Source organism: Delphinus delphis, chromosome 11 (assembly GCF_949987515.2).
Source record: "Delphinus delphis chromosome 11, mDelDel1.2, whole genome shotgun sequence".
NCBI classification, from domain to species: domain Eukaryota; kingdom Metazoa; phylum Chordata; class Mammalia; order Artiodactyla; family Delphinidae; genus Delphinus; species Delphinus delphis.
Genome location: NC_082693.1, coordinates 38,516,118 through 38,528,715, shown reverse-complemented (window position 1 = coordinate 38,528,715; position 12,598 = coordinate 38,516,118). Strand labels below are relative to the sequence as shown.

Here is a 12,598-nt window from a genome sequence, read left to right as displayed (position 1 = left end):
CAATGGAATATTACTCAGCCATAAAAAGAAATGAAATCGAGCTATTTGTAATGAGGTGGATAGACCCAGAGTCTGTCACACAGAGTGAAGTAAGTCAGAAAGAGAAAGACAAATACGGTATGTTAACACATATATATGGAATTTAAGAAAAAAACGTCATGAAAAACCTAGGGGTAAGACAGGAATAAAGACACAGACGTACTGGAGAACGGACTTGAGGATATGGGGAGGTGGAAGGGTGAGCTGTGACAAAGCGCGAGAGAGGCATGGACATATATACAGTACCAAACGTAAGGTAGATAGCTAGTGGGAAGCAGCCGCATGGCACAGGGATATCAGCTCGGTGCTTTGTGACCGCCTGGAGGGGTGGGATAGGGAGGGTGGGAGGGAGGGAGATGCAAGAGGGAAGAGATATGGGAACATATGTATATGTATAACTGATTCACTTTGTTATAAAGCAGAAATTAACACACCATTGTAAAGCAATTATACCCCAATAAAGATGTTAAAAAAATAAAGTATTAAAAAAAAAGTTGAAAGAAGTAGGTGAAGTGAATATCAACAATACATTTTAGCCGAACATATTCAAAATATTGCTTATTAGCTATTGTACATTTTGTTAATTAAGTCTTCTAAATCTGGTGTGTATGTTACAACACACCTCAATCCGGAGGCTGGTGGCTCCCGCAAATTGGACAATGCAGGCGCAAGGCCGACTTCAGACACACGTCTTGGTGAAGTCAACCTCGTTCAGAATTAGTGACTCCTCCTCAACGCTCTCTCCAGCCCCTTATCATCACCCTGGCTATCCTGAAACCTAGAAGGTGAGCTCCTTGAGGAATTCCAGACCGTTGTCTCGAGAAATCTCTCTCACATCGATCGTTGGCATGTGAGGATAGGTTGTTAAATGTCGAGGTAATTAATGAACCTGTGTGCAAAGGACCCCACGGGAGGCCGCGTGGCCAGGACGGAAGATGGTCAGTCAGGGAGAAGGCGGGGTCGAGCCGCCAAGGTCGGCCGGGATCCTGGCGCCTGGGCCCACGGCGTCCAGGGGCGTCGGGCGCCGAGATGCGGGTCCGGGCCGCCTGGGGGCCCTGGAGGCGCAGCCCGTACCCCGCCCCGGCCCCCACGCCCCTCGGCGCCGCCGCGGCCGCCGAGCCCCGGAAGCGGGCGGGGATTTCCTGTGCCCGCCCCGCCCGCGCCCGCTGGGCCGCCGTCTCCGCCTGTCGCTGGCTCCGCGGCCGCCGGCTCCGAGGAAGCGAGGGCAGAGGGGAGGGGCAGGCGGCGTCCGGGAGGGAGGCACCGGGCCACAGGCCAAGACGACCGGGGTGAGTGGGGCCGGGCGGAGGGAGTCGCGGCTGGAGGGAGGGACGCCTGGCTTCCCGGGGCGGTGAGTGGGGCCGGTCACCCGTGGGGGCGGGGAGGAGGGTCGTCGCGGCCTCTGGGTCGCTGCCATTCTGGGGGGATGTGGGTCGGCCACACTGACACTCTGTGCTCGCCCCTCCCGTCTCCCCGTCCCCCCATCGTCGCTGTCAGGCCCCGCGGGTTCGCACCGCTGTCACCGCTCGCAGGTTACCCCGCGGCTCCTTTTTCTTCACTTGCTCATGCCCCAGTTCACGAGAAACCTGTTTTCTGACCTCACTTCCCCTGCTCCAGCTCTGCCTCTCTCGGGTTCTCTGAAATCTGACCCTCTCCAGGGGCACTGTGACAAGGAGGGCAGAAGCAACCTTACTCTGGAGCGGGCGCCCGTCCCGCCCACGCCCCGCCCGGGACAGGGGCCAGGCTTCTCTGACAGCGCGACTGTCCCTGTGTCCTTGGACTACTCATTTCGGTAGCATGGCCCTTTCTCTATCCAACAACACTTGCTGCAGAAACCAACTTCTGCAGGTGCTATGCCCCCCAGATATGTGAGGAAAAGGGGGAAGTGAAAGTCTTAGAACCCCGACTCCAGTAGGCCTGGGATCATCCTGGAGCCGGGAGAAACCGGGTTAGGGCTGACACCTTAACTGCCCAGATGCTGGCTCTGAGAGAGCAAATATTTTAGCAAATGCAGTTTGAGGACAAGTACCTGCCCCCTCCTTTGCTGATATTTCTGCTAGCACTTCCACAGGTTTTCTGTCAGTGGTCTGGAGAGGCTCACATCTGGCCTGTGAAAGAGGCTTCCTATCAAGGGACTCTGCTGCTGGAGAGATGGAGAAGTGGGTCTCAGAGGTGTCCAGATATTTACCTAGAGGTAACGTCCTGAAAGAGGACTTTCAAACGGAGCTAGAGAATGAGGAAGACATCTGGTGAAGAGAGGGAATCCATGCTTTACATGTTAAAAGTTAAGTGAATACAGGGGCTGGAATTCAGAGGAAAAAGCTAAAATGGAACTTTTCCTTTATTGCTTTATTGGGAATTGTCCTTTCTCATGAGAATTCTCTGAAAAGGAAACCTTGTAAGCTGGGAATCAGTCCAGGATGCTCCCATGAGGCCCTGAGACATCTCTGGACTTCTGAGATGAAAGGGAAATTTGTTCCCTTCCTGTGCATTGAGCTTAGAGTTCCCACCTACCTCTTTTGTCGAAGACAAATAGGCAAGAAAATAAACAACTTGACAGTTGTCATTACCAATCCTGGGCTCCTGGATTCTTGCAAATGTTTTTGGGTGGATATGAGTGAGCCAGAACAGTTACCAAGGTTCTGACCTGTTTTTGGAAGACTTTCACTGGCTCTGACTGCTTGGGCAGTGAGTAAGAATCACAAAAATATGACGTTGCCAAGCAAAAAGGGACTCTTCACAGTCTCATAGACTATTTCCCTGCTGTAAGGCAGGGAGACCGCTATCACAACACAACCTGTCCTGCTCCAAAGATGTCCAGAGCAAAAAGCCTTCAACCAGGTCCTATGCACTGCAGGATTATTAGGAATGTTTTTTTAATCTAACCTAAATCTCTTCTCTTGCAATCAAGAGAAGAGATCTACATACAGATAGAAAACATCTCTTTTTATTCATTGGCAGCATCATTCATCAGCCTTCTTCCCTAGTCAAGAGAAGACTATGTCCACTGTTTTGAACTTTCCCCCAGTGTACATATTTCCCATCCCTTTCTTCACTTTTGTTTCTTCTGATGGAACACACTCTGGCTTGACCATACGCTTCTTTAAAATTGAGTACATTTTTATAATGAGATCTGACTGGTTCTATCCTGTGTCTCAGGTTCTTTCCTGTGTCTTAAATCACAGGGCTGTTAATTCACCCCAGGGTCATGCTAGCAGCACCTGCTTCCCCTTTTCTACCTAGTCCAAACCCTTTCTTTTTTTCTTTTCCCAATCAGACATTAGCTCCTCACTGACCAACAGTTTCTCTTATCTTTTAGGGTTGCTTTAGAGTCTTATACTTGCTTTCCAAGTTATTGATCTTTCTACCATATTTACTACCAGTTCTCATTTTCTGCAACAGAGTGACAAGTTATATGTCTGTCTGTTGAGGCTTGTCCTAAGTAAGGCACCATTTGGTACAGCCTCATAAAAAATACACCCTTTGACTAGGATTTCTACCTATAGTAATCATTTCATTCTAAACTAACTGATGAGAATGGGATTTGTGGCAGAAAATCTTATGTGTAATTACATCTGTTTTTGTTGAGTGCAAGTCTGTTTGCATCCTGTCCTGCATATTTCCAGATTGCTTACACTCAGTGGTTGAAATTTCCAGTTAAGTATTTTCAGTTGTTGAAATTAATTGATAGCTTTTGAATTTCCAGAATTGTTCTTTTTTTTTAAAATGAAGTTCTTCCAGCCCCAAAATAACCATTTGTGACTTTGCTATGTAGCACCTGCTCTTTTCTGGCTCAGCTTCAATTGATTGGAACACATCAAGCTTTTAAAGTTCATCTTTCATCAAGCTCCTCCTATCCAGTGTCATCTTTTATCCCTGGGCTGTTCTCCATAACTCCCTTAGGAATATCACCCCTTTCCATTTTCATGGGCATAACTGATATGAATTTGTTCCAGGTCACAATTTGGGTTTGTAGCAAAGATGCTTTCAGAACAGACTGCAGCCTTGGGGACAGGATGGGAGTCAATGAGTGTTCAGCTGGATGGAGCAGAGCCCCAGGTGGAAAGGGGAAGCCAGGAAGAGGGGCCATGGAGGACAGCACCAGGGCCACTGGAGCACCTGTGCTGTGACCTTGAAGAGGAGCCACAGTCGCTTCAGGAGAAGGGTGAGAGCCCGGAGGGGGTGTGTGTGGGAAGCACAGTGCAGAGAATAGTCTTCTAATCTCTGTTGAAAAAGTAGAGTTAAAAATCCCCAAATCGCCATGGACTGACTGCACAGCATAGTCAGTACCAGGACTAGGTCACAGAAATATAAGGAACTTCTGGACTCTGGTCACAGAAATACTAATATAATGAACACCTGGATTCTGCAAACCATGTAACTGGGCTTCTCCCGTTTCTTGCATAATCACTCCCTCCACGTGCTACATGGTTAGTGGTAACAAATATGGGAGACAAAGGAAGTGACAGAAACACTGACTGCTGTTGGAAAACACACTCAGTAAAATGCACTTTACAAGATGAAAATTACATTCAAATAATATAAGTTCAAACCACAGCTAGTCGAGTAGAAATGGATGAGATAAATACTCTACTAACAACCACTCAGTACCCTTTCAGGATATTTTGAGGGAGGGTCTTTTCTACTACATTTATGCATTGGAGTCTTACCAATGGGTATAAATATAGAAAAAAAAAAGTGACCCTTAAGCCCCTCTAAAATAGGGCCCAGACTCTAACTGGGAAAGATGGATGCTCCATGTCTAATGGTTCCTCTCTCCCCTCACCAGCTCAGTCGGCTCCCTGGGTTCCTGCCATTCCCCAGGAAGGGAGCACTGGAGATTGGGAGATGGCAGCTGCACTGCTTGCAGCTGGATCACAGGTGGGCTGTGTTCTTCCTTTGGCCTCTCTCAGGGTTTTCTCAACGCTGCCTTTCTACAGCCTTTGCATCATTCCATTGATTTGTCATTTCACATGACCACTAATGGTATGTCCATTTTATGTCTGAACAGATTCTGTCCCTTTCCAAGGGGCTCATAATACCCTTTTAAAAAATGAATGGAGGCATGATGAGAAGAAGGGAATTCCTAGAGGTTAGGTGTTTTTTTTTTTTTTTTTAATGGATGGCTGTGCTATCCACAGGGGGAATTTAAGAATAATTCATTAATGTCCTTTAAGAAATGAATCTGGAAATATTAGGAAAAGAGGACCTGAAGGAAGCTTAGAAGAACATAAAGTAGACAGGATTGGGTGGATGATAGAGCATTTATGGAAAAGAATAGAAGATAGAAAGATGTAAAAAGGGGCAGAGCCAGAGAGAGAAAACAGGTTTAGACTCAGAAGGCAAGGGGAGAGCCGTGGGAAGACAGTAATAATAGTAGTAGTAGTATCCATACTCCCAAAGTGCTTACCATGCTTGCTGTTCTCTGAGTGCTTTATGTATATTAATTCATTTTACCCTGAGAGAAACTCAGTTATCCCCATTTTACAGATGAGAAAATTGGACAGGAAAAGATTAAGGCACTTGTGTAAGGTCATACTGCTAATAAGTGGCAGAGCTAGGAGTCATTTGGCTCCAGAATCTGGGCTCCTAACTGCCACACTATGCTGCCTTAAAAGACAAGGATATGGCATAATAGGGGAAGGGGGCAAGAAAGAATATTTTCTCTATATTCTTTTGTGCTGATAGGAAAGGAAAGGTCAAGTGGAGAAAGGAGGAGCTAGGACACAATTTCTACAAGGAAAAGAATAAGGCCGGTGAGAAGAGACTGGGCAGACACCTGTAACTAAACAGAGGGACCAAAGAGTTTGTGGTGCCTCCAACTTCTCATGGTCCCAATTTGGGAAAATCCTCTACAGCCGTTTTCCTCACTCATTCACAGACCATTACCTTTACCCCTTTCCTCATTTCCTCTTCACCAAAACCATGTGCCCTGCCCAGGGACCTCTGGGCAGTTCTTTTTCTAGACACTCTCTTGCCCTCTCCCCTCTACTACTACCTCAGCCTTTTATACTGAGAACCCATTTCCCTTAAGGAACAGCTGCTGACAGATGATGCTACATTTTGTTTCAGGGCCTGGTAACCATCAAGGATGTGTCACTGTGTTTCTCTCAGGAGGAGTGGCGGAGCCTGGACCCTTCTCAGACAGACTTTTATGGAGAATACGTCATGCAGGAAAACTGTGGGATAGTAGTCTCTCTAAGTAAGCATGACCTTCCCCAGCCACTAAATGACTGTGCTCTGGGAGAATGGAGTCGTCTGCTCCAGGGCTGTTGGAGAGCGTCTATTTGGGGTTCTTTTCTAGGCAGAGAATCTGTCTAAGCTTCCACTAGAGAAAGAATGCTAGAGTTAATTCAAAGGGAATGGAAGTAAAGTGTCATATTTTTAAAAACAACAAAATGATGTGAATTATTAGAGAAGAGAACTTTAGGCTCTTCTTGGTTGGGAATTGGGAGGTTCTTTCAAAGCAGAGAGAAGGACATCTAAGAGATGGAACTGAGTCCTTGGAAACTCAGAAACCACCTAGGGAAAGATGGGAGTGTAGGTGGTGAGACAGCTGCAGTAGGGCTAATTAAGTGAAGTTATGACCAGAAAAGACAGTGGGACTGGAAGTATTTGAAATTTGAGTGGAAGAGAGCACTCATTGGGAAGAAAGTATGATTTTCTGAAAGAAAGAAGAGGGACTGAACAGAAACGGGAGGGGGGAAGAGGGAAAGGCTTGTATCTGGCCTTCTATCTTTTCATGTTTTAATATTTCTCTGCTGATGTGGTTGCGCTGTGTCTTAGCTGCGGCACACGGGATCTAGTTCCCTGACCAGGGATCGAACCGGGGCCCCCTGCCTTGGGAGCATGGAGTCTTAACCGCTGTACCACCAGGGAAGTCCCCTGGCCTTTCTTTTATCTATAGAGTTCCAGGGAATAATCTAGGAAACAGCTTTTTTCAGAAATGAGAATTACGGTTGAACTAATTGACATCTCTGTTTTCCTTTCCCATGGGCAGGATTTCCAATCCCCAAACTGGACATGCTTTCTCAACTAGAAGGAGGGGAAGAGCAATGGGTTCCTGACCCCCAGGACTTAGAAGAGAGGGACATTCTGAAGGTCACATATACAGGTAATGACGTAGAACACACTCAGCCACGGCCTTCACCCCTTTTGGAGTTTCATCATTACACGGCCCTCTAATCCGTCCTCTGCCTCAGAGAGTTACAGTACTGAAAGGTTTAGAGATCTTTTTCTTCAAAAGCAAGACGGTGTAACACAGTGGTTTAGAGGGCAGGCTCTGGAGCTAAACTTTGTGGATCTGAATCCAGGACCATACCTGTGGAACCTTGGAAAAGTAATTAACTTATCTTTGGGTTCCTCATCTATAAATTATCGTGAGATTTAAATATGTAACCGTAGTAGAACAGTACCAGCCACATAATAAGCACTCAGTAAATGTTAATTGTTGTGGTTGTTCAACCTGCCACCCATTGTGGAAATGCCTTCCACAGCGTCTCTAGTGCTGACAGGTGGTCACCCAGCCAGTGATGATTGTAGCACGTTTCTTAACTCTCTCCATCTATGCTTAGGCAGGAAGATGGTGATTAATAGTTTTTTTTTAAGTGCTAAATAAATAACAGTAATAAATAAGTAACAACAATAGCATAGACCATTTACTAGTGCTTACTATATGCAGGTACTATCTGTCTTATAACATCTATCTTATAATGATTCCCATTTTACAGAAGAAGAAATGAAAGCCTACAGAAGTTAAGTGGGAAAGCTGAGATTCGAAATTGGGTATCTGTCTCCTAAGCCTAGGCTTTTAACCTCTGTACCTCTTGCACTGTCTTATACAACATTAAAATCTGTTCTCTCAGCCTTTATGGGGTGAGGTTTAGGCCCTAATAGGCATCATACAACCTCACCTCTGACTCAGGTCCTGGGGTACTCCCTTGTGACTCCCCTCTTGGGGTCGGTATTTTCCCTTTTCCACAGGAGATGGAAGTGAGCACGAAGGGGATACCCCTGAACTAGAAGCAGAACCTCCCAGAATGTTATCTAGTGTGTCTGAAGATACCGTTCTCTGGAACCCAGAGCAGGATGAGAGCTGGGATTCCATGCCCAGGAGCTCCAGAGGCATGCTCCTTGGCCCACCATTTCTTCAGGAAGATAGCTTCTCAAACCTTCTGTGTAGCACAGAAATGGATTCCCTGTTAAGACCGCACACGTGCCCCCAGTGTGGGAAACAGTTTGTGTGGGGCTCCCACCTTGCCAGGCACCAGCAAACACACACTGGGGAGAGGCCCTACAGCTGCCTCAAGTGTGAGAAGAGCTTTGGGAGAAGACATCACCTGATCCGACACCAGAAAACCCACCTACATGACAAACCCAGCAAGTGCTCTGAGTGTGGCAAGAATTTCCGATGCAACTCCCATCTGGCCAGCCACCAGAGAGTACATGCAGAAGGCAAGTCCTGCAAGGGCCAAGAGGTTGGAGAGAGCCCTGGGGCTCGGAAGCGGCAGCGCGCTCCCCCAGTGCCGAAGTGCCACGTGTGCACTGAGTGTGGGAAGAGCTTTGGCCGACGGCACCACCTCGTGAGACACTGGCTGACGCACACCGGGGAGAAGCCCTTCCAGTGCCCGCGCTGTGAGAAGAGCTTCGGCCGTAAACATCACCTGGACAGGCACCTGCTGACCCACCAGGGACAGAGTCCCCGGAGCAGCTGGGACAGAGGGACATCTGTCTTTTAAAATCTGTTTCTGTTGCAGCTGTGGTCACATCTTTCAACCGGTGCTACCAGGAGTCTCTGCCAGAGCTGACCCTCTCCTGCACCCCCGTGGCCAGAGTCATGAGTCCCAGTCCATCCCTAGAAAGATGAGGTTCCAGCATTGGCCAGAGTATTTCTCACCAGTTCTATGAGATGCCACATAAAGTAGAGTTCTTTGGGCAAAACTTTTGGGAAACAGTGCCTACTGCATGGGCTGATATTCAGCCTGAGCCCATTCTGCAGGGTACAGTGGTACCAGCAGTTTTTGGCTAAGGCCCAAACTGCTTGGATTGGTTGGTTGGAGCTTATGCCATACCAGTCGTTAAATATTTTGAGTATCACCCTTCCGTAACATAACTATTCTCTCTCTCTCTCTCTCTTTCTCTTTCTCTCTCTCTCTATATCTATATCTATCTATCTATATATATACATATATATATATATATATGAAGAGAAAGACCATATTGGCATATTAAAGGCTCTGAAAATTTATGCAGTAGAGCAGATGGTTAAGCCTCTTTTAATGCAGTGTTTCCTAAATTTATTTGACTTCAGTATCCTTTTTATCTCACATCCCACAGAACTGGTGACTCCATGAAACATACTGGTGAACACTGGGTTAGAGAGTAACGAGGAAACAGGAAAGAGATAGTGATCAGGCACCCAGAGCCCCCTTTTTTATCCAGATGAAAGCTGAGGGGCCGACCTTCTTATTGTGTGGGCCCATCATCCTTACACCGATCATCTGAACATACATCCACACCTCTCACCCAACCTGCTGAAAAACAGAAACAATAACCTTCTCACCCCTATTCCTGCTCCCTTCACCCTGCGTTTACATATATCCAGCTGAGCGACCACACTACAGTGCTAAGAGGTGGACCTCATACCCCCAAGTAACCCAGGCCCACACAGAAGAAAAATACTTTATCCCCTTGAACAGACCCCTTTCCTCTTGACAGTGTCTTTATGTGTCTGTGTATCTGTGTGCAGGGTCTTTGAAGAGAGCATGCAAAGTGCAAACTGTATAAGCTAGATTTTCTAGGGGCTGTGTTCTGGGGATGAGGGTAGTGGGGATTGTAAGGATTTTTTTGTTTTGTTTCAAGATAGTAAGTAAGCTGAGTGATCAAGGGAGCCCTAGTGGAAAGGGTTAAGTTGTGGGAGTTGAGATATAAAGCCTTCCCCAGTATCACTGAGATCAAGACAACTGTGGATATTTAAGTCTAGGTCTGAATCTCTGGGCCACAGATTCTTTTTGCCAAAGTGGAGAGAGAAAGAGACATCCTCAGTGAGGTGAGCTGTTTCTTAATTGATTTTAAGCAAGGTACATATAGAAGCTTTGTGCTTAGTGGATTTTTTGGTCTTGTTTGAAGTGCTGCGAAATTAAGGCAGGAGTCACAGTGCCTGCAGGTTGTTATCATCACTCTTGTTTGACCTTGACTGCCTCATCAAGGGGGCAGAGTTATTCTTGTGGATCTCATTCCCCTAAACAGAACTTTAGGGGAAATGGCTGTGGCTTAGCTATTCAGCTGATGCAGGGTAATGAGATTTCTGGTTGATTTTCCTCCCAATTCTGGAAAGGTATCTGCACTAAGACTCTTAACTCCAGAACTTGCATAAGTATTCTAGCATCCATTAGTTGATGAGTTGGTCATTGTTTCTCTTTGTTGATGATGTGTTAATACCAATCTTATCATTTAAAAATTACCTTGTATGTAAGAACAGTTTGGGGTTAGGGAGGGAGAAAAGCAAAGAGGATGGAAGTGGGATATTTTCTCTTTAATGCTTAGATTCCGGTTTTTCCTTAACACACGTTTCTCAACCACAGTTGGTGGAATTAACCAGAGAGGCAAGAGGAAGTTAGCTGCAACAGTCTAGTTTAATGACTCTTCCACTTGCTTAGGAAAAACTGGGTGAATCATAGCTCCTTAGAGTCCTGGGCCCAAATGGAGCCAAAAATAGGGTCATTTTGCTCACTGGGCTTCTTAGAGTGGATATGACTTGAGCAACCCAGCCCCTACCTCCCTTCTACTCAGAGCAACCTTCCCTCTTTGCCCAGAATGTACTTCTCTTGCTTATGTTCCTATGAATAGAGCAAAGTGGCCAGCCCTTTGTAAGGCATCCTTGTCCCAGGTCCTCAGAGACAGGAGCATTTTAGGATCAGTATTAGGAGATGCCCCAGGGCACAGGAAAATATTGGGTTCCACTGGCAAAACTGGACTATGCCATTTCTTTTACCCTCCCACTATGCCTCATTCATTAATACACATCAGCTCTTTGTGAGCAATGGTTCAGTACCTGTTTTGGATCACAGGCCCTTTTGAGAATCTGATAAAAACCAGAAACTCACTTTTGAGGAAAAAAAGATCTTAGTAATTCACTTAGTTTTGCATACACATTTAACAGGTTCAGAGCTCATCCATGGAGTCACTAAACAGGGGTCACAGAAAGGGAGTCACCCTGACCCAATATGGTCATTATATATTTGTGTCAAGAATTACAAGGCAAGGATCACTAAACATTTTAAGGACTAAGATACCAGAGGCAATAGGATATAAGGAGTGTCTAGTCTTTAATGACTTGAAGGGTAGTGCTTACATTCTACTCTATGTTTTTTAAAAAATTCATATGACATGCTGACAAATCCAGCTCCTCACGAACCTTGTTTTAAAGACTTGTATGAGGTGACTGTCCGTACCATCGGATCATGCCTCTTAACGACCAGGTGTTAACCTCCAGCCTTTGATCTGTTTTAGTAATTGTAAGGTGAGAAAGTGAAGCCCCCAAAGTGTAGGTGCACTCATAGCACCCAACTGAAAGGCAGCATGGCGTCTAAGGGCATTCTGCAGAAGGGGCATCCCTTTAGGTCATTTCTGCTGTACTGCTGTCTTCTCTACCTCCGTCCAACACCACTTCCCTTGGACGAAAAATAAAATAAGCAACAGCCATCAGCTGGGCAAAGAGATTTGAGTGGTTTTTCCCACAGGGAACACTCCCATCTTCCTCCCAACTGCCTCTGCCACATGTCTACCCTATCCTATCCCCTTTAAATAAAAAATATCTCCGTGTTCTCTCTGAGCAAAATGTAAAATAGGGAAGTCCATCTTTAGGGACCTGTCACCTTTTTCCCTCTGTGTGGTGCCTCTACCCTATTCAGAGCCCAAGTATCCTTGCCTTTCCACCCCATCAGAGTATCTCTGCAAAGAATCCCTTACAATGGAGATTGTAACCAAAGGGTTAGCTTTCTCAGAACTATCTACATTTTAAACTGTAGTTCTGATAGTGGAAGTGGAAAAGGGAAAAGATTTTCCCTTGTTAAAGTGATGTTACGCCTTCAGGGAGCAAAGGGGTGATGACTGGGGACAAAATCCTCCCTTTTCCAGCACTCCTACAGTCAAACCACTGTTTCCTATTTCCATCAAGGGCAAGGTGAGCCCTGACTCAGAACCAGAGGTTCCAGAAGACAAGTTCTTTCCATCTCTGTTAAGTTGAGTACACTGGATGGGGGTGAGTGGGGTTGGGCAACAACGGAAAAGTGAAATCTATTCCCTTAGGCCCCTTAGAGATCCTGAGATGGCAAAGTTTACTTCTATTCCTCAGAGTGCTGTACTAGGCCATGGATCTCAAAATGCAATCTTCGGACCAGAAGCATCAATATCACCTGAAACTTGTCTTAGAAATGCAAATTCTCACCCTGGACAAACTGAATCAGAAACTTTGGGGATGGAACCCAGGAATCGGTCTTTTAACATGCCTTTTAACCAGGGTATTTGATGTAGGCTTAAGTTTAAGAACCACTGGCTA

The 12,598-nt window shown here is 46.1% G+C and overlaps 1 protein-coding gene across 3 annotated transcripts; it reads left to right on the top strand.

Moving 5' to 3' along the window:
* The first annotated feature begins 1,108 nt into the window (after positions 1-1,108).
* Positions 1,109-11,856, top strand: ZNF641 (zinc finger protein 641). Of its 3 annotated transcripts, none has more exons than XM_060024675.1 (6): positions 1,109-1,328; positions 3,996-4,204; positions 4,829-4,920; positions 6,112-6,241; positions 7,040-7,153; positions 8,023-11,856. In XM_060024675.1, the coding sequence occupies exons 2-6, from the start codon at positions 4,021-4,023 to the stop codon at positions 8,775-8,777; spliced, it is 1,275 nt and encodes a 424-aa protein (XP_059880658.1). In that variant the 5' UTR covers positions 1,109-1,328; positions 3,996-4,020; the 3' UTR covers positions 8,778-11,856. The 3 variants fall into 3 exon arrangements, with proteins under 3 accessions (XP_059880658.1, XP_059880659.1, XP_059880656.1); XM_060024676.1 differs by lacking the exon at positions 1,109-1,328 and adding an exon at positions 1,490-2,233; XM_060024673.1 differs by lacking the exon at positions 1,109-1,328 and adding an exon at positions 1,490-2,323.
* The last annotated feature ends 742 nt before the right edge of the window (positions 11,857-12,598 follow it).

Coding starts and splice junctions, on each gene's coding strand:
- ZNF641 (XM_060024675.1), top strand. CDS start 4,021: ATGCTTTCAGAACAGACTGCAGCCTTGGGGACAGGATGGGAGTCAATG. Junction 4,205..4,828: donor ACAGTCGCTTCAGGAGAAGG/GTGAGAGCCCGG, acceptor TCCCCTCACCAG/CTCAGTCGGCTCCCTGGGTT. Junction 6,242..7,039: donor TGGGATAGTAGTCTCTCTAA/GTAAGCATGACC, acceptor TCCCATGGGCAG/GATTTCCAATCCCCAAACTG.